At 46.4% G+C, this 26,780-nt stretch overlaps 1 protein-coding gene across 3 annotated transcripts in view; it reads left to right on the top strand.

Annotated features, from left to right (window-relative positions):
- Positions 1-26,780, top strand: part of LOC146811915 (sulfotransferase 1C4-like) — a 763,876-nt gene that overhangs the window by 3,646 nt on the left and 733,450 nt on the right. For all 3 annotated transcript variants that reach the window (XM_085618879.1, XM_085618878.1, XM_085618880.1), the window contains exon 2: positions 10,252-10,424. In XM_085618879.1, coding sequence (XP_085475005.1) covers positions 10,253-10,424 — 172 coding nt within the window. In that variant the 5' untranslated portion in view covers position 10,252. The remainder of the gene's footprint in view (positions 1-10,251; positions 10,425-26,780) is intronic.

Below are 26,780 nucleotides of genomic sequence, written 5' to 3'. Positions count from 1 at the left end.
CGTGTTCTGCTTCATATTGTAGGAAGGTGGAATCTGACTGCATGGTTGCCCTCACTTTTTTCCTGGTGTTTTGCTGGTTTTCTACTTAGTCTGGCTGGGATCCTGCTATTCAGGACCCCAGCCTATCTGCTTTCTCCCTTAAATTGATTACAAGTACTATAGGTACACTCCAGATTGGTTTCTGGGGTACCCTTATAAGTACCTAGTATATGGTATACTATGTACCCAAGGCATAGGTACCCCAGAGGCCTACCAGGGGCTGCAGCATGTATTGTGCCACCCCTGGGAAGCCTTCCAAAATGACACCACAGGTCTGCTACTGCAGCCTGGGAAAGGTGGTGCATGCACCCCTTAGTGAGATATAGGTTAACTATATCTCTCCATATCACTGCACATATAAACCTACCAGAAACCCCTATGGCAGGTCTTACCAATCCGGAAGGCAGGGTGCTGGGTTTTATGTGAGAGGGTGCCCATGCATAAGCAGAGCCCCTCTGCAGCCTTCGTAACCTTTATTCCGGGGTTGTTTTTGATGCAGCCAAACCATATACTCTTAAGTGCATTATAACCAAACAGTAAATGATAACTTTGGGATGGCTACACGGAAACATGTCGTGTTTGGTGTCAAACACCTTGGAATCATACCCCCACACCAGTAACTGGTGTGGGAGTATGATCCCACCCTTCTAGAGGGAGAGACATGACAGCACCGGTATACACGGTACCAGCTAACAGAGCCCTGGCATCACAAAATGGATGCTGCCAGCCACAGACACGGGTCTGCCCTCCCGCTGCTGGACAAACCTCCATCAGGGGAGGCCTGGACAATAGGTTTCCAAGGCCTGTCCACCTCCCAGACAGGCTTTAGTGTATTGGGGCTGGGTGGGTGCACTCCAAGAGTGCTTTGAAGTTCAGCACTGGGGGCACATTTGGTGTCCCTGTGCATAGTCCAGCTCAAACCGGTTGCAGGGGCTACCAGCCCCTACTCTGGTGTGAAACTGGACAAAGGAAATGGGTATAGCCACCCCTCTTTCCTGACCCTCCCATAGGCGTGTCCCTAGAGTTTGCCCCACACCTTCCTTGGGTATAAGATAGGAATCCTTGGCTACAGGACTTTAGATTACACCTGGACAAAACTCTGATACTGAATCCTGGAACTTCAACGATCTACACTGAACTAGATGACTGAAGAATCTCCCTTGGAGTAAAGGAGTTACTCCCCTGCTTGGCAGGCACCAAAGACGCATCTGTCCGGTTTGCATCTCCGAAGCTCCCGCCGGACTCCGAAGAATTTTGCAGCACAGGAGGTGGGTTTCCGTGGTCTCTGAGGTTGATCTGTGCACTCAGCAATTCTGAGGCCTGTATCCCTTATGGAAGACCATGCATCCCGAACCCCTGGACACCGCGACCATTTGCAGAAGCATCAGCTTTCCAACAACTCCTACAGCTGAACTTTGGGTTACTTGTAGCCCTGACCCCAAGCAGCATTTGCACCAAAGATTGCCCACCTACACTCCACGAGTGTTCTGTGAGCTGGCTCTTTGTGTTTTCTCTTGAGGTCCCTTCGCGATCCCTGGTCCGTCGACTGGTGGGTCCCTGCGAAGGTAACTGTAACTTTAATTGGGCTTACCTAGTTGCTGCAGATGTGCCCTGACTCTCCATTGCTTGGGGAGTCTCCAGGGCCTTGCTGGTCCACACCAAAGCATCTTTTCTCTTCCTGTGTGGGTTGTTGTTGCCAAGGCTTGTTGGGTCCAATCCGGGCACCGACACTGCAGCACTCAACATCCTTCGTGGGACAGCTTGAATCCAGCTCCTGGTTGTCATCGACACCTCCTGGTCCTCATGGCAGCAAACACAAACTTCACCCCTTCGCACCTGAATCACCCGACATCGGTGGGCATTCGTCTATCGTGCCCCTGGTCACTGGCAAGTGACCCAGACTCTGTCCCCTCTGCTTTCAGGTTCTTCTGATCTTCGATCCAGGCTTGGATCACACCGGACACTTTTCTCCTTCCCGGCAGCAGCACTTTGCAGCAGATCACCATTGAAATCAACGACGATTCCCGACACTATTTGACACGTATGCACCCGGCTTCCCTGGGTGAGGTAACTAGAGTACTCCCGTGGGTGCTGGCCCTAGAACCCCCTAAGTCTAAAGGGGTTTGCTCAAAGTCCTCTCCTAAGTGTCCTTAACTTCTAAAATTCCAACTGCGAATTTCTTATAGAATGGTACGGGGCTCGCGCCTGTGTTCTCACACTGCATGCGTTCCCCGTGGGTCTCCTGTGTCACTACCTTGGGTGGTTCCTTGGGGTCCTAGCGATTCTACGTGCTCAAGGCACTGTGTCTAGTCAAGTCGTGGTTCTTATACCACTTTCTTAATATATGGTTTGGTCCGTCCCTAGGGCCCATTGTATATTGTGCTATTTACTGTCGTTTTAGAACTATATTATTGTGTATCTTGGACTCTAATCTCCTAAAGAGATTAGTAGTGAGTGTTTAGAAATAAATACATATATTTTATATGTACCTTGTGAGGATCTCCTTTTATTTAGTAATTCAAGAGGTTATAATCTGGTAAACCAATCTGCTTTACACTCCTTCAAGACTTAGCCTGAAGGCTGCTCTCCATAGCTACCACTAGGATAGCTTTCAATAAAGGTTGTCTTTACACCTATCATCAATAAGGGTTGTTTGGACTGGTACAGGGTGCCCACTATAACTAGTGGACAGCATATACCAGGCCAACTTCTCACACATATGGCATGACAAACTAGCACAACCCGCCAGGCTGACTGTTGAAACTAGCGATGTAGCCCATAAGCCAGCGGTTGTAAGAGGTATCCCAGTGTGTCAAACAGGGGCCATGCTTTTGGCTTGTTGGACCCTGGAGAAAATAGGCACAACTAGCCTGCCCTTTATTTTACAATTGCCTGCGGGACCCTCACCGTCTGACAGCGATCTATCCCAGCTGAGCCACCCTCCTTCCGACCAAACCCTGGCGTGAGTGGCCCTATGCCAAACCTCTGTTAGTGTATGCCAGGAAGCCGGCAAGGGGGTGGTGAGAACAGGGAGACAGACTGAATAGACTCCAATCTCCATCCGACTAAGGGTTATGACTGATGATGCGTAGCTGTACCGGTGCACCCACCCTGGTTATGCTGAGGGACGATCCCGTTAACTGGCCACAGGTTGGCCCCTCCCCCGGTTTGTTGATACAACTGAATTGAAACAATGTTGCGACATGGTCCAGTACCCCGGGGGAATTGTTTTTGGTGCCTCCCCAAGTCAATCCCCTGCCTGTTTGGCTGGGATGATCGTTGGATAGACCCAACAAGGAGTGATCCTGTGAAATGAGGTCGGTGATTCGGTCCAGGTTCACTTTGCCAAGACCCCTCCTCTACCCTTAGAGAACACCATAAACAACCTGCAAGTGGCCCGGAGGTAGGCGCCCAGCGGGACCTGCCACTTACTGGTACTAATTTTATCACACTCAATGAGAGAAAGATTGAGCTAGCTCCTTATGCACTGAACATTACAGATGGGGTTTGAAGCAGGCACATACCCCAGTGAGCTCTCTTGTTAGAAAAGGATCTTGACCTGAAGATTACACCTCAAACTCTCTGCCAATTGCAAGAACACATCATGACATGTACTAGTATTCAAATCTGTGACCTATAAATGATGCACAGAGCTTTGCAGCAGAACATGACCCCTCATCACCTTTACAAACCTTGGGAGAAAACCTTTGATGGTTACCAACAGATCGCAGTGTACGCCTTAACCCACTGAGCTCTCTTACTAAAGAAGCATATGTCAAGCCAGATACTGCTGTTAAGGTAGCACAAGAGTTCATGTTCCTAGTGTGGAAAACTGTAGACCGATTGGTACAGGAAAGCATCAACCGGTCAAGCACTTAGATTGCAGGCAGCTAGAATGTCCCTTAATCACTTTGTGACAGCCATTATTAAAACAAGGAGACGGAAAATCAAGTGTCATTTAACTGGGCATTTGAAGTCCTGCCAAATTAGGCCAATCGTCCCTCCAAAATCACAAGACGTACAGATTAACACTGATCATCCCTGAGACTAACTCGTACGGATCATACACCAAATACCACAATAATAAAAGGCCTAATTAGCATGCACAAACCAAATGTGCTACCTGCAGTTTCAAACTTATTTAGTCATGCCCCTTGTGGCACTCCCCTATCGCTCCTGTTCGTAAACATTGAGCGTACGTGTCCTTCTACCGTGGACCAAAAGACATATCTACGTTGGTGACTGTCTCTAACAGGATACGTGCCTGCCACTTCTGAAGCAATTTGGAGCAAGTGGCCTTAAGCAATGGATGTCTTGCAATGGAAACCTTAATACACAACGCAATGAACCAGGACATATCTATAAATATGTGAAGTAATTGGGGAACCCAAGACAGACAATATGCAAGAGACTTTGGATGCCAAGCAGCCATCCAGGCCAGGAAACAACCCCTTTGAGGTTTACAAAAATCACCCCTTGGAGGTAAACCCAGCTGCCCCCAAAATCTGCTTCCTCCGCATCCTGAACTAGAACCTATGCATATGGCTGGGTGTGGCAACACCACTCCGCCACAGCAAAAGCTGTATTTTAAATTCACTCTGGATTGTGGTTGCTGAGACATTGGCCCCAAACCAGCTCGAGCTGCAGTGGAATAGATATAACATCGTTCACTGCGAGTATGGCCCCCCAACCAATGGAAGTTTCTCTATCCCTGGCCTTCAGGACAGTAACCCTCTAGGGAACTTCCCAAGACATCCGCAGGCCTGGCTGCCTCCGAGCTTCTGATGCACCTGTCCATCCTAGCCTCTAAACCTGCTGTGACCAAGCAGGCCCAGCAGATAATTACATTACGCTGGTCTGACCAGTAAAAGGTGACCCTGGTGTGAAAAGATAACAGCATGACTGCCTCTGCTCATGCGAGAAATAAGAATTCGGGGCACCTAAAATGCTGGAGCTCTCTTTTCAACCCTCTCTGTGCTCCTAGTCACCCCCTAAAACTCTTCTGTGAAGCTGCTGTATCCCTATCTCCCTAACCCCACACCCCTACGTTAGTACACCTGCCTCACTGACGCTGCAGGGCCCATCCCCCCTTCACCTCTCACTAGGCAGCACAACCAACTGCCTGACAGGGTTGGCCCGAAACTTGACCCTTGTGGCTATGCGAGCGTTTGAAGCAAACTATTTAAGACTAATCAAGGTCCTTACTGACAGACCTGCAAGACAAAGCTGCCTCCCCTGACCCAAATGTATGGAGAATGCTGCTGTGACTATAACCCCTATGCCACACATGAAATGTGCCTGTTGTTTTAACACTTCTGGAAGAAACACGATCCAGATCAGCTTTTTCCCACTTCCTCGAGAGGGAATAATGCAATCCACCAGCCCTCTGGTCCGTGACTGCCCCCTGCATTACCCACTACCAGGACTCCAGCAATACTTAAAGGTGACGAGGCCATTGAACGCCGTACTGGTGGCGCCCAGAGGTGGCACCGGGCTGGATGTGGGGGGGAGACGGGTGCTGATATCCTCCCTGAGGTAGGGGTTGCAAAACTAATTGCGGGAGGGTTGGTCCCATCCTTGGACACCTCCCGGGTTGCGACAGCAGTGGCCCCCACTGCCCCAATGGCTCACTAACACGTGCTGACCATTCACTCGCAGCCGCTAGCGTCCCCCCACCCCCTTGACCTAATGCTGTCGCCCAGATGCACGGGGCTGGGGCCAACAGGACTCGCTTTAAACTGTGACATAAAACTGTTCATAGTGTCCATGAGCTTGGCAAGCTAGTCCCTAGTGGTGTAGTTACCTGGGGCCGCGGTACTGTCCATCGGGGTAGGTGGCCCCGGGGGGCGGGGGAGCAGCCGGCACTGGAACGACTTCCTTGGGGGTCTGAACTGGTCTACTTCTGGGTGGCGGCAGCGGATCAGCCAGGAAGTCCCTGATTGTGGGCCTGCAGACACGCTTGGGCCTAGAGGGGCCTGCCTCTGCGCCGAGCTGCTGTTCTGTAGTGAGGGAATCGATGATGATGTCCGAGTCCTCCTGCTCGGAAGCGTTCATAATGCCTGTGGCCCACGTCAGGGCTGTGACCTTGGCCATCTCGAAGAAGGTCGCCCATTGCGCGTCTTGGGAAGTGCCCGGCATAGAGTCCTCCACCTGGCAACTCTCTGGGGAAAAGGGGAGGGGAGCCCTGGCTATCCATGCTGACCTCTGTCACCACGTGGACCACCAATTTATTGTGCGGTTGTGGAAGTGAACCTGGGGCGTGACGTGCCAAAAGGCCGGTTCAGTGTATGATTTGCTTGCAGGGATGAGGGGGGCTGGGGGGAGAAAACGAGACGTTAGCTGTGACCTTGGCACGAGGTTCGCATCCCTTCTGTGTGCCGCCACACATCGCGCTCCTGGTGCCCCACCTGTGGGGCCCGGTGCTATCCCCCGTGCTCCAACCCACCGGCGCGAGCCTTGGCCCATACCTGCTCCTATTTCCTGCTGTTCCTCCCTTTTCACAGGACCGCCTACGAGGTGTCTCCCTAATACCCCGCTCTGACCTGGAATAGAAAAGAGAGTTTTGATGCACTCCGGGACGAGACCCTGTGTCCTGGAACCCATTGCACGCTGTTGCAGTGCCGCTGGTGACCCATGGTCCAGAACCTGCTGTGGGTAACATTCCCGCCCGGGTGCTGCATACATGTCCCAACCCTTGATACAAGATATGAAGGGGCATGCCTGCAATACAGGCGACCAGGGCGCTGCCTGTGCATACCCACAAATAAACCCAAAATTGTGTTGTTTTTTGCAGATTTATTTAGCGCAAACTCAACCCAAATGTATTGGAGCTCATCAGTAAGGATACATTCATTATTTGGTAGGCGTGGGGAGATTAAGTGCTTGCCCAGAATCAAGGATGGAGCGGGGGTCCAGCTATCCTCAGTAGATGTTGCCCCCCCTGCCTGCTGCTCCGCCCCCCTAGCCGTCGTAATCTTCATTGCGGATAAGCGGGACACGGGCCTAGCACCCCGTGACGCATGCCTAGACTAATGTGTCTATTAAATGTGCAACTGAGTCCATGCTTACCCGAGTAAAGGGCAGGGGCAGCAGAGACACAGGAGCCTTGGACGACCGCAAGGCCTCACCTGTGGCAGGGTGTTACCGGCGATGCTCCGCAGTCGAGCCTGCTACGACGCCTGCTGCCCTTTACGGCATCATCTCCAGCCCCTGCGGGTGCTGCTGCCGGGAGGGACCGTGCATCGCCGGAATGCGGGAGGAGCGGGAAATCCACCCTGCCTAACCAGGCCCCTGCTAAGGCGCCCCATGCCTCGCGGACTGGTGGACGAGCAGGGAGGGGGGGGCAGTCAACCTCACGCCCAGGCCGCAAACCGCTGTGCTGGGCCCGGGACCCCCACAAGAATTTGGGCCCACTATGCCCACGACTCCTGTCCTGGGCACACACCTCACGGTGTTGACCCGTTGTCCACCACGAGGCCCTGTCCTAATGTGCAGCACAAGCCGGGGTAAGCTATGCCCAACCATGGCTCCAACTTACTGTGGCACCGGCTGGGGCACCACGCTGCATGCGCTCCCCCCAGCCGCCGGATGCACCGGCCCTGAAGACACCAAGGCAATGGTGCTCGCCCCTTAATTATACCCGACGCAACTGGGGCCTGAACACCCACCCCTGCTGCTGCGGCTTGCAATATTCAGCAGCCACGTGGGCCCTGACCCCGCTCACCCCTTACTTATCCCCCTCACAGCTGGGGCCTGGGCACCCACCCCTGCTGCTGAGGCCTACAGGACTTGGCCGACCCACGTGTGCCCAGGCCCAACTGACCCTGACCCCTCCCTCCTGGAGGGGGCACAAATCCACAGTGCTCCCACCCGGGATCCACCATGAGGGGCGGGGTGCTGTGAAGCAGCTGGCGTCCAACGCCTACCCCCAGAAACAGCGACTCCCCAGAACCAATGCGGGGCAGCCCTTAAGGGATGGAAGAAACCCCAAGGGAGCTGCCCATGCCTCCCCCCCCCCCGCCGGGCCGCCCTTGGTGCAACCCCGCTAGGGGGGGGTGGCGGGCAAAGTTGCGCGACCCTTGCTCTTACCAAACAACCGGGCCCGCACCAATCCAGTTGCTACTGCCTCCTGGTTATCCCCTGCACCGCCGTGAGCAGAAGGCTGCAATAATTGATTGTGGCAACCCTCCCACACGGACGAACAGAGGGGCGCGGGTGCTGGAGAGACAGCTGCCGCCCCCAACCCGCCCCCCACCCCCACACCAACACGAGGCCGGGAAAGGGGCCGGAGGATACCAATCCCGGGGAGCTGACCAGACCAGCCCCCCCCCATGGCTGCTCGCATGACTGGGCCGCCCTGCCCCGCGTGCAACCCCTTTGGGGAGACCGGGCGATAGCAGGGGGGACAAATGCACTCACCGTGCAACTAATGTTGGCAGCTCCTGTGGGGCATGTCTGAACGGCGTCAGGGGTGAGAAGAAAGAGGCCGCTAGGTGGGCGGGGGAGGAACTTATACCTCTCCCCTTCCCTCACCTGGGCCGGTAATGGCGAGCGACGCTGGGCTGTCCCGTGTGCCATCTTGTGGCACTAAAGGGGTCCCCCTCTTAGGAGGGTCCCCTTCGTGGATGTCGGGCAGCCCACAAAGTCCCTGGTTGAAACAATGCGAGACCTATTGCATTGCAAATATTTGACGAGAGTTTAAGCTATTGGTAATGCAATGGCTTAAACTCTCGAAAATGCGAGACCTATTTCATCACTAGCGCCCATGCGGCGCTTTCACATTCATGAAGACAACACCCCTTTCTTTAGACAAGCCACGTTTAAAGAAAGGGGCGTGGTCGACTTTAAAGTGAAAGTGCGGCATCCGGGCTATGGCCAAAAAGAAGCATCTGTTTGTCAAGTTGACAAACAGATGTTTTTTTGGAGTAAAAGCGCCCATGCCGCGCTTTCACTTTGATGTTGGTCAAGCTCGTTTCTTTAGACATTGCTTGTCTAAAGAAAGGCGCGCGGCCTTCATAAATGTGAAAGCGCGGCAAGGGCGCTTTTACTCCAAAAAAACATCTGGACGCTAGGAAACAAAAAAAAAAGTAAGGAAATAAATAAGTAAGCGCAGCCGCTATACTTAAAGCAGACCGCATTACTAAAATAAATAACTAATAAATCATGTGCGCGCTCGCCAATAGTACATCAAGTAAAAGCGGGTGGCATGCTGCGAGTTAGTGGGTGGAATAGAGCCAAATTACTTAATAAAATAATGCTCACAGCCACAATAAAGCAGACCGTGTAACAAGACAAGTAAAAGGTCCAGTCGTTATGGGAGGTAACAAATGCAAACAAGACGGTACCAACAAGCCTAATAAAGTATCGCAAGACAGCGTTTAGGAAAGACAATGAGACAGGCCAATCAAAAATAGGGGCGGAACGTGAGCTGAGCGTCAAGTCCATACTCCACTAATGCCTGCCTCGCAGCAGCGCATGCGCTGCCCAGGCTCGACCAAAAAACCCAGTTTGGATAAATTACTCATGCCAGACTGCAGCTTCTGTTTTCTTCTGGATTTGCCCAATCTGTTGATTTTCTCCTCTACAAAGTATTTACTCTCCAACTAATTGTTTGAAATCTGTTAAAGATGGAATATGAATCCCCTACAATGCTAGAAGTCCTTCCTCATCTTCTTTACTTTCAACACCAGTCGACCTTCCATACCATATGTTTCTGCTTATGTTACCAATGTTGAGTTGTGCATGTTTCTTTATTGGTACGTTTAAGTGCTTAAATTGGTGTCTTTCCACTGGCGAGTCACATGTCCATATCATGCTATTTATCATCTGGTTCAGCCCATTGTAACCATGAGGCATTCTCTGCTGACTACAAATGACTATATGATGTCGCGGTTTCACGCTTTATTTCTTAGACCCTTCCCCTCGTTGACGACTTGACACTGTTTGCTGCATTATGCCCGTTTTGTTGTTTAAGTATGCACTCTACATGCCTGCTGATTCTACTCTTGTTGCACAGTGCTCTGAAACCTATTATGGGGGAAGTGTGCACCGTACAAAATAGTATATAAATGAGTGTAAAATCGTAGTCCCTTTTACAATTATTTGCTTGGTGGCTGAAGAAAGAGTGCCGGATACAGCGCTGGTTATTGGTCGGAGGGAGGGGGTGACCCTTGCGGTCAGAGCTCACATATTTCTCTATTCTCCTGACCCCAGAATGACTTTCCAGAAGAATTTGAAGGACCTGAAGGCAGAGAGCATGACTAGGCCTAATATGGGGCGCATTGGCGGAATCCTTTTGGATGAGAACACCTGTAACACCTGGTCTCAAATCTGTGACTTCCAAGCTTCCTCAGAAGACCTGCTGGTGGCAGCCTATCCGAAAGCAGGTGGGTACCAAATACCTTGACCCTTGAAAGGAACTTCTTTTTAACATGTTTATGTTATAAGAACATGTCTTAGTTTATTTTAGAAAATCTGTTTTATAGCTTCACTGGTAAAAAATGGGAAGATGGAAAGATGCGCATTCACTGCTGGAAAAGGAATGCTGCTGTCTAATTGACATTTGAAGGAGCACTGGTGCTTAACCTCACCGTCTTAGGAACGTCGTCAAAGATGTTTCCCTATTGGTCATAGTAACATTTGCTGGTTGATATGAAGAATTGAAAGGGGGTAAAAATCAACAATACAGCTCAAATTTGTAAAAAAAAAACAATGTGACTTTACAATAAGGACCAAGAATTGCCAAATATTGCTTAAAGTGATTTTATTTTGGATTACTAATCAATCTAGTATATAAGTGTTAGATTTGGGGGTCTCTAGTTGGCAGAGATAGGTACCTTTGACCAAATAGGGACACTTGCATCTAGTCAGGGTAAGGGGGTACACTCCTAAAATAACTCCTGCTCACCCGCTTGGTAGCTTGGCACGAGCAGTCAGGCTTATCTCAGAGGCAGTGTGTAAAGCATTTGTGAACACATACAGTAATCCAGTGACAACACTAGAGATGGACACCACACAGGTTTTATCAAAAATAAGTATTCTTTATATAGACTTATCACAAGACCACAAACAACAAAAATCCATAATTCTGTACTTTAAAAATGGTAGAAATAGCTTAGATGGTAAATGCAACACTTTAAGTTCAATGTACCTTTGGATGTGTAACGCTATACAACAAAAGTGTTGCGTCAGTTCCTTACACGCAAGAACGGTGATGCGTCGGGTCCCTACTGATGCGTAGGGGATGCGTCGGTTCTTCTCGGTGTGGGGAGATGATGCATCGGTTTCTTACTGCGCTTCCGTGGCGGTGCGACCCGCAACGCCGTGATGCGATGAAGATCCGATGATGTGACGGCGACACTCTTCTCCGACGATGTGAGGCACTTCTGCGGTGACACCCTTCTCCAGTGATGCGATGACAGCGGCTGCAGCGGCGACATGCTTTTTCTTCGTGAATCGCGCTTCCAGCTCCTTGCGGCATGCAGTCCGTCAGAAGGCCCCACACAACAGTAGGCACTTCAAAAGAACTCTTGGGGAGCTGGTGGGTGAAGTCTGTTGTCCCTGAGACTTCAGCAGGAGGCAAGCTCTATCTCAAGCCCTTGGAGATCCTTCACAAGTTGATTAAAGTATACACAAAGTTCCTTTCTCCTTTCTTTGGCAGTCAGGCAACCACTGCAGGCCAATCCCCCAAACAGCACTCAGCTAGGGATAGTCTCATCCTCAGTTTCTCTGGTCCCTCTCTTCAGCAAAGATTCTTCTTGTTTCCCAAAGTGATCTAAAGTTCTGGGGATTGGGTCCCCTCTTTTATACTCATTTTCCCTTTGTTCTCTGAAGGCAGAGAGGCCTTTGCCTAGTCAAAACCAGTTCTGGTCAGTCCTGGAGCACTTTGTTTACATGACTCCTTCTTTCCTTTCGAAGGGTAGGCCAGGGACATCAGACGCACCACAGGAGGTGAAGCCAGCATTGTGGAGGGAAGGCACAGCCCTATTCAGGTCCCAGGTGCAACTCTTTCCACCCATCTACATGCAGATCCCTCTATTCAGCCCTGTGCTGACTCACCCCGTCTCCTGGAATCCCCCAGCCCCTGTCACTCAAACTCCAGACAAGGAATACACAACCTAGCAGAGGCAGGCTTGGATGGTTAGACAAGAAAATACCTACTTTCTAAAAGTGGTATTTTCAAACCCAGAATGTTAAAACCAACTTTACTAAAAGATGTATTTTATCATTCTGAGTTCAGGCATACTAAACTCGAATTTCTACCCAGTTCCCTGGTCTATAGGGAAAAGGTAGCCTTGCAATAGTGAAAAACGAAAATGGCTGTAATTCACTATTAGGACATGCCACACACACCAGGGCATGTCCTACCTTATACTTACAATGCACCCTGCCCTTGGGCCTACCATAGGGGTGTCTGATTTGAAGAAAAGGGAAGGTTTTGGGACTGGCAAGTGGGTGTACTTGCCCAGTCCGCATGGCAGTACCAGACTGCACACAGGCTCGGCAATGGCAGACCTGAGACACACTTTACAGGCTGCTTCTGTGGGTGGCACAACCAGTGCTGCAAGCCCACCAGCACCATTTGGTCTACAAGCCCTGGGCACACTCAGTGCACTGTGCTAGGGTCTGACAAGTAAAACAAATCAGCAAATCATGGAGTCACTAATCCATACATCAATTTACAATAGGGAGAGCATATGCACTTTAGCACTAATCAGCAGTGGTAAAGTGCCCAGAGTCCTAAAACAGCCAACAACAGGTCAGAAAAAATACAGAAGGAAGGCAAAAAGTTCAGGGATGACCCGGCAAAAAGGGACAAGTCCAACAATAAGCAAACCAATAATAAGTTCAATAGATAGATACAGCAGATAAGATGAAATATCTTAGTAGCTTGAGCCATGATAAAAAGAAATACAGAATTGTGATAGCCACAATAGAAAAACAGATCAAGACAAACATGTGTTCCATTAAGAAACTTCACTTCTCTCTTCCAAACATAAGTCAGATTTTCTTTTTTTTTTTTACAGAGTTTTATATAGCATAAACTTGACCCGAATCGGGTATCAGAGCGCTTTACATAGCACCAGTTGCATTACTTGAGGACTGTAAAATTCAAGATTCAATGAAGATGAAGAAACTCCATAAAGTAAAAAGTAGTTGTTAAGTTTATTCCAGCAAAGTGATCCCATCCATCCAGAAGGAGATGTCAGGTGCAACTGACCACAAACATCAGAGGCATCACTGCACCAGGTTCTATCACCATGGCGCACTTTCAAACATAAGCAATATGTCTGCAATGTATGCAGCATTTAAAAAAAATGTGAATCTTGTAGAATAAAGTAATTTAAGGATATTACACACCTTCCCCCATATGCAAAACCAAGAAAATATATCTAACAAAAAAAACCAAAGCATAACATAAAATGCATTTGAAACACCATTACATCTGAAAATCATTAAATCTCAATGGTAACTTGGAGGTCCTTTTTTCTCTTGAATGACTTCCTATTCCGCCATCCACGTTTGGACTCACTCGGTAAGCAACTGAAGATGGTTTATCTTTATTGACATTTAATTTACTGTTTTTAATAATTACCACTCTGTTAAGATTCCAAACACGGGAACCCTCAGTCTTGATAGCATTAGTGAACACTTTGATCACTCTATGAGGTTTCTGAAACAAATCAGATCCTTTCCAACCAACTGGTCTAATCATAACTAAGTCACCAACTTTGACATTTGTGATTTTCACTGCTTTTCTTCGATCATAATACATTTTGCGTGCTTTTATTTTGTCACACTCTTTGAGTTTCCAATCATTATCAGAACTTACCACACCTCTTTTGGATTCAATGTCGTTGATCCAAAAAGGAGCAACCAAAGTGTTGGCACTTCTTCCTTTCAATAGTTCAAAAGGAGTCCGACCAGTTATGGCATGGGGTGTAACTCTGTAAATTTCAACCTTCCTAATGACTTCCTTTTTCTAATCCAAGCCATTATATTTAGCTAAATCAATGGTCTCTTTTAAAACACGGTTAAAGCGTTCCACCATGCCATTGCTTTCTGAGTGATATAGGGCACCCTTCTTATGTTTAATAGAACACTTTAACAAGCACTCCTCCATTTCACATGAGACCAGTTGTGTACCATTATCAGTCAATATAACACCAGGTAACCCTTCTCTCCCGAAAACATTCTTAAGGAATTCAATCACATGCAAGGTATCAATGGACTTGGTGATTCTTACTTCTGGCCACCTGGAATATAAATCAACCAAGACAAAAACACAACTCTCACAACCATTTCCACGAATGGGCCCTAAAATATCAAAGGACACTTACTCCCATGGATTTTTCGGCCTTTCCCTAATTACCATGGTTTGGACTCTAGGTTTCTGACACTTTTCACTCACGCAACAAGGTATGCATTCTCTCACAAGTCGTTCAACTTGTATGTCCATTCCTGGCCACCAATAAGTAAGTCTTAACCTCTCCTTAGTCTTAGACATCCCAAGATGACCCTCATGTGCCATCACAAGAAGTTCCTCAGGCAGTGCTGTAGGTGGAACTAGCCTAGTACCCCTAAAAATTAGACCTTCACTTTCAGCTAATTCATCCTCCACCAGCCAATACTTTTCACACTCGCCTTTGACTTTCTTGTCCCAACCATTCTTAAGTAGAGATATTAACTCAAGAAACCCTTTATCTTTAGCACATTCATCTCGCCATCTGTTTTCTTTCATTCCACCAGCTTTAATGGTACAAACCCATTCATTAATATGATCCTCCTCTAGTTCAGCTTTATCATCACTTTACACCACCAATCTCGACAAAGTGTCAGCAACACTATTCCTTGCACCTGGTAAATATTCAACTTTAAAGTCATATCCCTGAAGTGCTACAACCCATTTAGAAATCCTCCCTGAAATAGCATCTATGCCTTTTTTGTTAAAAACCTGACACAGCGGTTTATGATCTGTCCTTACTTCAAATTTTACACCCCAGAGCAAATTCTTTAGTTTCCTTATCGCCCAGTGTACAGCTAGTGCTTCTCTTTCTATTACAGAGTACCGCAGTTCCTCACCTCTGAGACTTCGAGATAGAAACAAAATGACATTCTCAGAGTGTAGGAGAGTAGGGTCTGCTATCCTATGGTCACCCCAAATGTTTGCTTTTTGCTTCACTGGTTTTTGACATATTGAGGCTGTGGGCCTGCTAATCAGACCCCCAGCCTGCTGTTCTCTCTAACTAAATTGACACTGTGCACCCTAGGTGCATAACCAATTGGAATTGGATCACCCTGTGAGCCCCTGTACCAGTGTACACTAGGTACCCAGGGCATTGGTGTATCTAAGGCCTACCAGGGGCTGAAGCATGTATTATGCCACCCCTGGCCTGGCCTAGCAATTTGACACAACTGGCTGATCACTCAGCTGGGGTAAGTTGGTGTAACCACCTCTTACTTAGGTGTAGTATACCTATACCTAACCTTAAATGGGACACATGTTAACCTATGAGTCACTCCTATGGCAGGCCTTGACAATCCTGAAGGCAGAGTGCTTGGTTCCATGTGAGATGGTGCTCTAGCATGAGCTGAGCCTGTCTGCAGTGGTCGGAACAACTTCCTTCTACCGTTTCCAGATATCGTCATACCATATACTCTTAAGTGCATTATGAACCTCGCGGTTAAATGCTATCTTTGGTTTGGCTTTATCAAAACATGTCGAGTAAGGTGTCATACGAATTGGAATACTAACCCCTCGCCAATTCTGGCGATGGGGTTAGCATTCCACCCTTCTAGAGGGACACGACATGTACAGTACCTGAAACCCGGGTGAAATCAGACATAGCCTCAGCTCCACAAAATGGATGCTGCCACCACAGACACAAGTCTGCCCCCCTGCTGCTGGGAGTCCTTCCAGCTTGGGAGACGTGGACAAAGGGTTTCCTGCCAGGGGAGGTGCGAGCACCACCCCAGACAGGATTTTGTGTATTGGTCAGGTAGGGCTTGAAAGGAAACAGACATGCCTGAGGCTCACAAGGAGCCTCGGTGCATATGCCAGTTCAAACCGGTCCTGGGGCACACCAGCCCCGGACCTGGGCCGAGCTGGACAAAGGATTGGGGGTGTAACCACCCCCCTTCCTTGTCCCACCCTTAGGGAGGGACCTAGCAGGTAGTCCGGCCCTTAGAATCCGCTTAAAGGTAGGAGCTGTGTCCTAAGACTTCAGACATCCTGGAATCAACTTGAACTAAAGAAGAAGACGGGAACTTCGACGCTCTGCTGCACAGAGGACAGAAGGAAATCTCCCCTATGGTCAGGGAGTGACCATCTTGCTAACGCAAGTACCAACCAGCTATTCGACATCTGCTTTGCCGCCGCCTGCCGCCGGAGCCCGAGCCCAGAGCCCAACAAGACCTGGACCTCCAGACCTCTCACCGCCCGATCCACAGTCCCTGAAAAGAAGGAACCCGTGGAGGCACCGAGACACGTGGAGCCAGCCATCTTGAAAGACCGACGACAAGCTGCAAGCACGACAACAGAGGCTCCCTCCAAGTTGTGCTTTGGGACCTGAGAAGCCCAACACCTGAGCAGAATCTGCACTAAAGGTGAGCCCACCAGCATCTCCACAATCTGCGTGGGGCCCCTCTGCACTTTGCATCTCGACGCGCCTGCCCGGTCCCTGGCCCGTTGGCTAGTGGCCATTTTGGCGACGAACCTTGAAATCTACGACACTGGTCTGGTTGCTCCAGACTGGCCCTTGCTCCCCTCCAAAGGAGCAGCCCCTCTGACCTTGCTGGTCAGAGTAATCAGCTTTCTTCATTCTTCACGACTTCTGCCTTTGCCAAGGCTTGTTTGCTTCTTTTGAGTCGCTGACACCGCCGACAGCGAGAGCCTGCCTGGGACAGCTCGTGAACCGACTCCTGGACGTCGTCACCCTTCAGGGACCACGTGGCTGCAGAGACAAGCTACACCTCATCACCTCTTTGCACCCGACATCGCCTGGTACCTACCTGGTGCCACGCCGGTCACTGGCTAGTGACTGTGAACACTGTCCCCTCTGCTTTCAGGTCTTCTACAACTCCGATCCACCCTTGGATCCAACGCAGCTCTTCTGGACCGACCGCCTGCAGCATCTTTGTCATCAGGCTCCATTAAATCGATAGAAGAAACCCGACGCACTTCGAGACCTATGCACCCGCTTCCTGTGGGTGAGGTAACGCTGGCACTCCGGTGCCCAGGTGTTGAGACACATCTCTAGTGTCTGTGTTTTAAGTCTTAAGTTCGTAGTCCATCCAGAAGACCCTTTCTGCAGTAACTTTTAAAACTTTTACGCACCCATTGAAAACCTATGGGAGCCCGCGTGTAACTTTCCTCACTGCACACGCGACCCGTGGACCTCCTGGTCACTAACTGAAGTTAGCTCCTTGTAGGCCCAGCGATTCTAGAGGCCCTAGGCCTTTTCCCCTTCCTGTTTGTGGTACTTATACCACTATTTTAGTATATGGTTTGAGTGGCCACCAGGGCCCATCCATATAAAGTGCAACTTCTGTATATTGTAATACTTTCTTGTTTAACGATTTGTGCTCCTGTGCTCATAAAGAGTCTAGGGGATACTTTGAGTAATAAATACATATATATTTTGAATATATATCTGTGTGGTGTCCTTTCATTGGTATAAAAGGGGGTTACATATGGTAAAACAGCCTGCTTAACACGCTTTAACGAGTTTAGCCTCAAAGACTGCTTAGCCTACGCTACCACTAGGGCAGCTAGTCCGAAAAGGTTGACTTACAACCACACCATAAGGGTTGCTTGGCATGGTACAAGGTGGTCACTTTAACTAGTGAACATCATATACCAGGCCAACTTCTCACACAGAGTTACCATCATTCTGTTGTAAAACACCACCCAAACCTTTCATGCTGGCATCGGTAATGAGTACAGTTCTTTTGGTGGGATCCAAACTTTTTAACTTGGGAGTTTTTTTAAGCATGCACCTAACAGCAACAAACTATTTTTCACAATCATTTGACCAAATGAAATTGACACCCTTGGACAACAACTTCCGCATATTCACACACATTCCATAAAGTCCTTCAAGAATTTGCTATAATATTCTGACATTCCAAGAAATGTCATTAATTCCTCTTTATTGGATGGAGAGGCTAGATTCTGAATGGCACTTACAAGTTCAGCCTCAGGTTGCACACCTTGACCTGAAATAGTGTGTCCAAGGTAATCAATCGATGGCCCTTTGAATTTACATTTGTCAATCCTCACAGTAAGATTGCATTCCTGAAATTTCTTTAAAACTTCTCTGAGTATCCTGTCATGTTCTTTTTCATTCCTCCCATATACAAGCACATCATCTTGATACATTTTCACACCCACAACACCTTTCAAAACCCTTTCTAAAGCTCTCTGGAATACTGATGCTGCAGACACCGGTCCAAACGGCAGCCTAACGAATCTGTAGGTCCCAAAGGGCGTGATAAATGCTGTCAGGTCTTTGGACTCATCTTCCAATTTAATCTGATGATAGGCAGTTTTAAGTCCACGGTAGAAAAAACACTTGCCCCCTGTAAAAGCATTAACATATCAGATATTTTTGGCAATGGATATTTATCAATGATTTGTTTATTCAATTGTCTTAAGTCAATGCATAGGTGCAAATTTCCGTTCGATTTTCGTGCGGCTACAACTGGGGCCAACCACCTAGTGCCTTCTACTTCCTCAATTATACCATCTTTCTTCAACTTCTCTAGTTCCCCTATCATTTTATCTCTCACCGATAATGGGACACTGCGTACCTTGCAAGCTACAGGAACTGCTCCAGTAATTCATTTTATATTGTGAGCATAGCCTCTTAAACACCCTAATTCATCCTTAAAGACGTCAGGAAACTCTCTTTTTAAAAGAGTGGTAAAATCACATTCACCATCTTGAACTAAAACATCATTAACTTGAAAATCTTCTCTCAATATAATGGGAGGATCACTGTTGGAGTCTGACATTACCCCAAGATCTTTCTGATGAAACCAACTGAGGATGCTGTCCCCTTTATGTGAAACATATATTTTCCCCGTGGTAAGTCTACCTCTGTACTCTATCAACCCAATGAAGTACCCTAGCAATTTTATGAGCTAACCTCCATATCCACTAGGACTTATATCAGCTTTGAGGAGCTTTACACCCTTAGCAAGCTTGCTCATGAAAAATTGTCTTGAAATAATGGTGATTTTCGCCCCCGAATCAAACAAAACTCTAGTTAGCTCTCCTTCCACTTTTATGTCATCTAGGGGACCTCTTTTATGATTATCTGATACTTGTGAAATAACTTGTCCGCAGTAACAATCGGATTCATTGTCACTATCACTGTCACTTTTGTTTGCATCTGTAAGAACCTTTCCCTTGTTTTTCTTAAGCTTACAAACAGAGGAAAAGTGTCCTACCTTTTTGCAAATTGTACAAGTTGACTTAAGGCCAGGACATTTCCTATCATTGGCCCGGTGAATTTCACTCCCGCATCTGTAACATTTAAGTTTTAAATCTTACACATTCTTTTTCTGTCCCCTTGCCATAGAGCCTTTCTTAAAGTCCTTTTCTTTAGAATTAGTCTTTACGGACTGAATGGCATTATCTTTGTTCTCATGTTTAGTAATTAAATCCACACATTTCAAAGAGTGTTCAATCTGTTTGGCAATGGATAATACCTCGTCCAACGTGGGTTCATCCTTTTGCCAAAGATCACTTCTGACCTTTTCAACATTACACCCCAGCATGAATTGGTCCCTAATTCTTTCTTCCACAAGGGCACCAAATTTGCACGAGGACGCTAACTTCCTAAGTGCAGTGACATAATTTTCAACTGATTCTCCTTCATTTTGTTTCCTCCTACCAAAGTGGTACCGTTCTAGAATGGTACTCATCTTAGGTAGATAATGCTTGTCAAGTTTCACAATGCATATCTCATATTCATTTAAGGTTTGGTCGTCCACATCGGTTAGGTGATCAAATACCTCTTGTTCCTCTGACCCGTGGCAAGGTTGCTCTAATGTATGGGCTCATCAAAGTGATAAATGGTACTCACATACAGAAGAATACCAGTCTTTTGATAATCCAGTCCATTAAAGTCTTGAAATGTAGTTTGATGTTGGGATCACAATGTTGTTGCGTGTGTATAGCCCGCAGCTCGTCGCCAGTGTAAAATTCAAGATTCAATGAAGATGAAGAAACTCCATAAAGTAAAAAGTAGTTGTTCAGTTTATTCCAGCAAAGTGATCCCATCCATCCAGCAGGAGATGTCAGGTGCAACTGACCACAAACAGCAGAGGCATCACTGTACCAGGTTCTATCACCATGGCACACTTTCAAACATAAGCAATATGTCTGCAATATGTGCAGCATTTAAACAAAAATGTGAATCTATTAGAATAAAGTAATTTAAGGATATTACAAGGACACATTTATTTTTGTTATGCACAGGGAGATTAAGTGATTTGCCCAGAATCACAGAATGTTCAGCCTCATTGCCGAGACTCAAACCGTCTCCCAGATTCAAGGTCGACCGCCTTAGCCGTTAGACCAACTCCTTCAAGAATAAGGCTAGCAGAGAGATCTGTACCTCTCGAAGTCTAGAGAGAATGTGCTTTCTCTAACTGTGAGAACACCAATTAAAAGTGATAGGATATTTAGAAATGTCCTTATCTCCTTTCACACCACCAGATACCAACCAAATCATTACTCGAGAGCTGTTAGATCAAGCAAGGGAGAAAAAGCACCAGGATGGTATCCCAATTGATATTTTCAAAAATAATACTGATCTTTGGGACCCTCTCCTGACTTTGGTTTTTAAGTCTTGCTGGAACGTCGGATTCCCAAGTTCCTGGTCCGAGTCCCATATTGTGATAATATTTAAAAAGGGAGATCATAATAGCCCCGCACACTACAGACCCATCTCTTTGCTGGATTCTCTAGTTAAGATGGTGGGTCCCATTGTGTTGGGCAGATTACAGAAGTGGGCAGACCATAACAACATCATGTCCGACTTTCAATATGGCTTCTGCCAGGGAATTGGAACCACTTGAGCAGGCCATTAACCTGAATTTACTGGTGAGCAAGTATACACATATAAAAGAGGGCAATCATGTTTTTGGTGTTGGTGGACTTGACCTCCGCATTAGACTGTGTTGTTCATGATAAACTCTGGTCTATCATGACTTCAATGGGTGTCGATTGTGCCATTGTCAATTTCCTTAGATACTTAAACTCAATGAGCTCTGCAAAGATTCGCTTTGGTACGAGAGGTGAATGGACACACTCAGTTGACATTAAAAAGAGTGTCCGCCAGGGGTGCGTACTGGCCCCGTTTTTATTTAATGTATACATTAACAGCATGGGCAGCACTCTTGCGAACTCTTGTATCGACCTGCCTCAAATTGTCCATCGGCCCGTACCAGCATTGCTATACGCAGACGACGCGGTGCTTATGGCCCGCACCTCCATTGCTCCTCAGCACCTTTTTAGATTTTAAAATTCTATGGAAAACTTGAGGTTATTAATTAACATAAGTAAAACTTATGTTGTGAAAGCTGTCCGAATGTTATCGAAGGGGCGCAATATTTTAATAGGAAATGCGATTTTTACCTCAAACGCCTACCTTTTCATACTTGGGAATTTTATTTGATAGTGATGGCAATTAGAAAAGTGCAGTAAATTCGAGAAGGCTGCAGTTTTATAGATCAATTATGGTGATGTGCAACTTCTCATGGAAATTGAGCCGTAAACACCCTAAAGAAATGTTGAATATTTATAATACTAAATGTCGGTCAATTGCGATGTATGGTTCCGATCTGTGGGGGCATGTAAATGTGGTTTCATTACAGCTGCCAGAATCTTTTTTTTTTTTTTTTTTAAATCTTCTTGGGTTCCCAATTAGTTATTACAACTTTGTGTGTCACGCGGAATTGGGTGCAACTTTATTTAGAAGATCTGATGAGCGTGCAGCCAGTCCTTCTCTGGCATAAACTATGGCCATCGGATCGTATCGGTTTTAATCACGCAATTGCACATGACTGTTATGGCTCTGAGCACGCCTTGAAAATCTCATGGCTGAAATATATTAAGAATGTTATGTCCGATATTTGCCACCCCGAATATTATGATAATCCTGAAACCTTGAAGCTTACCTCGAGGAAATTATCAAAAAGAGAATGTTTAAATATCTTGGAGGAAAAGAGATTAACATTGAACTCGCTAAGCCCCCTGTACAGCAAAAACAAATGGTTTTGACAAGTTTCACGAAGAAACCATATTTAATCTGCGTTTTAAATGCCCAACACAGGTTTGTTCTGAAGCGTTTCAGGTTAGATATCTTTCACCGTCTAACTAGTTTCCCTAACACTAATAACTGGTCTCATCAATTAATATGTTGTCCCTGTGATAAGACATCTATTCATCATCAAAGTCTTTATTTTGGTTTTAAAGTACCATAAAAGAGACAAGCACATGCAGCTTGGTTGACAGTGTTCAGGATAAAAGGTACTATGAAATGCTCCCTATAAAGACTCTTAGAAGTGAAAAGAGAAGAATACAAATTGACAGATTCATGATACAAATGTACAAACACAATAAGAGAACAAAGCTAAACAGATTTCAACACTCAAATGATTCTGCCTATTGGGACAAAGCTAAAGTGCTGGTGCATTGATAGATATTGTTTCTATCTCATTTTACTAATGAATGCGGACCGATTATGCAACAACAGCCATTTTAAAACCCGTGCCCCAAGTGACCAATAAAAAGATAAAAAGCTTAAAATAATGACATAAAAGCAATTATTTACAAGCCAAAATACTGGTGCAAAGTACACACCTGACCGGACTAATCATTATAATTTCAGTTTGATTTATTCATACCAGTCGGAGAGGTAGATATAACCCTCCTTCTAATGGCCGAGAACTGGCCAAAAAAAGTTGCAGTTGCACAAGCATAGAGTGGTCTTGCGTCTGACTTTAAAATGCGTAGTGCGTCTTTGTGGCTGCGTGTCCCAAGTTGTCTACATACCGGAGTTAGCCAGTACCTTCTAGGTCTGGCATAAGCAGCGCAAGCAAAAAAGACATGGCCTATTGTTTCATACAGGCATGGGCAGGAGGGACAGCCCTTGGCTGAGTTTTGTTTGCCAGCCAGGAATTAGTAAAAGCATTAATGGGTAGACAGCCATGTCTGAACTGGGTGTCCAATTTCCTGTCTGCCAGCACTTTAATTAAATCAAGATAGCTTTCTAGCCGGCTGATGGATTTTATGTCAGAAAAAACATCAGTTAAACAGCCATGGTGGATTTTCAGGAACTTTTTCTGCTCTACCCATGCCCAATCCTGAGATTTTATTTGATCCCTGGAGTATGTGGGCCGGAGACCATCTAGCTCCTTAGGCACACCTATGCCTGCCCGAATGGTATCTATGTGTTTAATCCACCCAATGTTATGGTTTCTATCCAGGGCAGAAACTTCAGTAAAAGCAGCAGCATAGGGGGTCGGGCCAGGTCAGGGGTTGCGACCATTCTGTTGCCAAAATAGCAGTGGGCGTAAGCTCACCTGGTCATTAATAGACTTGACACCCAGGTCAAGTTTCAAGGGGAGTGCTTTGGGGGAGTGATACCAATATCCTAAGGAACTTGTTTTCCACTGTTGAAAGAGTGTTAAAATTTATGGAACCCCACAGTTCTGCCCCGTAAAGCACACTACTCAATACCTTGCAACTATACAGATTGAGTGCGGAGCTACAGGCTTGTTATAAGAAAGGCGATGTTATTAGTGATGTAATATGTGAAGTCCTAAGCAGTTCATCATAATGATCCAAGTTATACTCATGTCAGTTACCTATAAATGGCAAATGTAAGTGTTTTTTGGTTTTAAAATGGTACTTTTTTTTATTATTCGAAAGTCCGGCGAGGAATCCTGTGAAGTGGATCATGGTCCATCATGAAGATTTGGGCTGACACAAAGATGTGCCTCAGGCTTACCTGAACTCGCTGGCTGCACTCGCTGGCTGCCCTTGGTCGATTGTTGCTGGGCTACCAGGCTTCACAGGAACTTGCACAAACTTAGAGCTTGTTGCTGCCTAATTGGCTTTTAAGGCCAGAACAGTACTTTTTTGCCGTGACTAGCATGGGCTACATCTGAAAGTCACCTCCCATTACCAAATGGGGTAATAACACACTTCATTCGAAGGGAAGGAGGGACTTGTGGGCACTGCCCAGGATGACTCTAACATGCAGGCTTCAGGAGACTGTGGCTATTATTTACTGTGTTGCATGCTTTGAGTGCTTATATTAAATACTGCTTTTATCACAAAAGTGAGTATTTGACTGGACAATTGAATTTTTTGGAGTTTCTGTTCATACTTTCTAGTCTTGTGCCTGTGAATCCCTTGCACTATCCTCCCCCTCAAAGCTTTGGACTGCTCAACCACTGAGAGTCAAGGGCTGAAGGGGTAGAGCTTGTCCCAGCTTTTCAGGACTCCTAGAGGTAAGGGCCCCGGGACAGCAGGAGAAAAATGCTACTACCCCCACAGTGGGGCCCAGTAAACACTGCCTGTCCCGTGGTCCCTGGAGAGCGGTTCTGATCCCTTCAAATCCTGTTTAATTCATATTACGCTTCTCCAATCTGTGGATTCTTCGATAATTAGCATATATCAACTGTGCAAATCCACCAATTTCTCCGGGTTCCTCCCTAACATCTGGCTGTGCAGTATGGCTTGTCTATTTTATCCATACCTTTAATATTTACTATCTCAACTGTTAATTTTCTGTGTAGCCATCAACTTCAAAAACAATTTCACATACACTTTCAACTTATTTTACCTTTTTGTACTTTCTTTGAACTACATACTTTCTCAGAAAGTTATGCTTTTTTCAACATACTCTACAGACAACATTCCTTGCTGTGCTGGTGTCTGTGACCCAAATATCTGGGTTTCTAGTACTTCACTCTACTAGAATCCTTGCGCTCATCTATATGTCCCATAGATCGTACATTTGGTATCACATTTTTTACAAGTTGTTTTGCCCTTTTAATATCTTTTATTAGCATCTCTTCCACAAGGACGTCCTTGGGGGCCAACTACCCCTCCTGTTACCTCCAGTAAGTCCCACACAGTGGGATTTCTAAGAGGTCTTCGGAGGCCACGTCCCCTTTGTCCACCACTCTGCAAACGCGCCTCCTGGTGCACTACTGGTTGGAGGATGAGGTCCACTTTACTCCAGAGTGACCTTTGGGGCCAAGAAGCCCTCCTGGTACCTCTTATACATCCTACTCATCAGAATTCCTGAGAGCTTGTTGGAAATTAAATGAAATTTTAATTTGTAAACGCACTCATACTCAAGGGTGTCTAGGCGTGGCAGATCTGAAAAAAGGCTACCCGAAGGTGGAAAGGCTGGATTACTGACCTTAAGCTAATTGTTAAACATCAAGGCTTTTTAGAAGTTTGTGAAAAGCGAGAAGATTGCTTTCTCTCTTAAGTGCCAGAGGTAAAGAATTCCACAGCCTAACTGTGCTTGCTACAGAACTTCTTTTCCCCCCAGGAGGCAGTTTTTGCCCTTGGGATTACAAGAATAAAAGATGAGGCAGAGCAAAACTGCCTTTCTGGGACATACCACATGAATCTGAGTGTTAAAATAATCAGGACCAAGCCCATGTAGAGCTTTAAAGGCGATACAAAGGGACTTAAATTCAATTTGACTTTTAACTGGCAGCCAATGCAGTATTGGCAATGCATGAGCCACCGATTGATGTTTCGGGAAGGTGAGCAGCAGACATGCTTCTGCATTTTGGAAGACCTGCAATTTGTTTAAGAATCTTGATTGGATATTAAGAAAGAGACCATTGTAATAATCAATCTTTGACAGAACAAGTGCCGAAACCTCAGCTTTCTGAAGCTCCAAAGGAATAAAAGGTAGCACTTTCCTGAGAGTTTTGATCATAAAAAGTAGGAAGAGATGATGGCATTAATTTGCCCTTCGAAAGACAGTTTGGTGTCAAAATTGACATTTTTTTTCCTCGGTGACCAGATTGGGAAGTTCTCTCAGTTCCTGCGGCCACCAATCTGGTGTCCAGAAGGATATGCAACTACACAAGTAGAGGAGCAAAGTACTTTGAAATATAAAAGTCCAAATCCTTTAGAATTAAGTGATACCCAAGCATATTTTATACATTTTTTAAGACATTTGTCTTATATGTGAGACAGCAAAACCAATACTTTCCAGCTCAAAGAGAAACTTTCACGTCTTTATTTCTTTTTTTCATCTTTATTCAGAAATCTTCAAATGACTAGACAAGACAGGATGACACTTCCAAAGAAACAACCTACGTGTTTCCTCCCTATTCGCACAGGACTTCTCCAGCGCAAAAATTTCAAACTGAGGCAGTCCAAACTTCAAAAACCAATAGGACTTAGATCCCTCCACAAACCAGCCTAGGTCAGATACTGTATGCTGATATAATCCCAATATGCGTTCCTTATATATTACATCCCAACATGACCGTTTATTCTCTATGTTTTTTTTGTAATGTTTCCTTTTCACACTGCTTTCACTATAAAACCATCAACAGTCAGTCCTTGCATTGCACGTGTTAGGCTGGGATGAGATACGGCGGTATACACATCTGAAACGCGGTATACAAATCACAACGGACTGTACCACAAGGGGTCTTACGAGTGAAGGACACCCTTTCAACATGGT

The sequence above is a fragment of the Triturus cristatus genome, chromosome 7 (genome assembly GCF_964204655.1).
Source record: "Triturus cristatus chromosome 7, aTriCri1.1, whole genome shotgun sequence".
NCBI classification, from domain to species: Eukaryota; Metazoa; Chordata; class Amphibia; order Caudata; family Salamandridae; genus Triturus; species Triturus cristatus.
The sequence above is the reverse complement of the archived record's forward strand: the minus strand, read 5'-3'. Positions and strand labels throughout refer to the sequence as shown.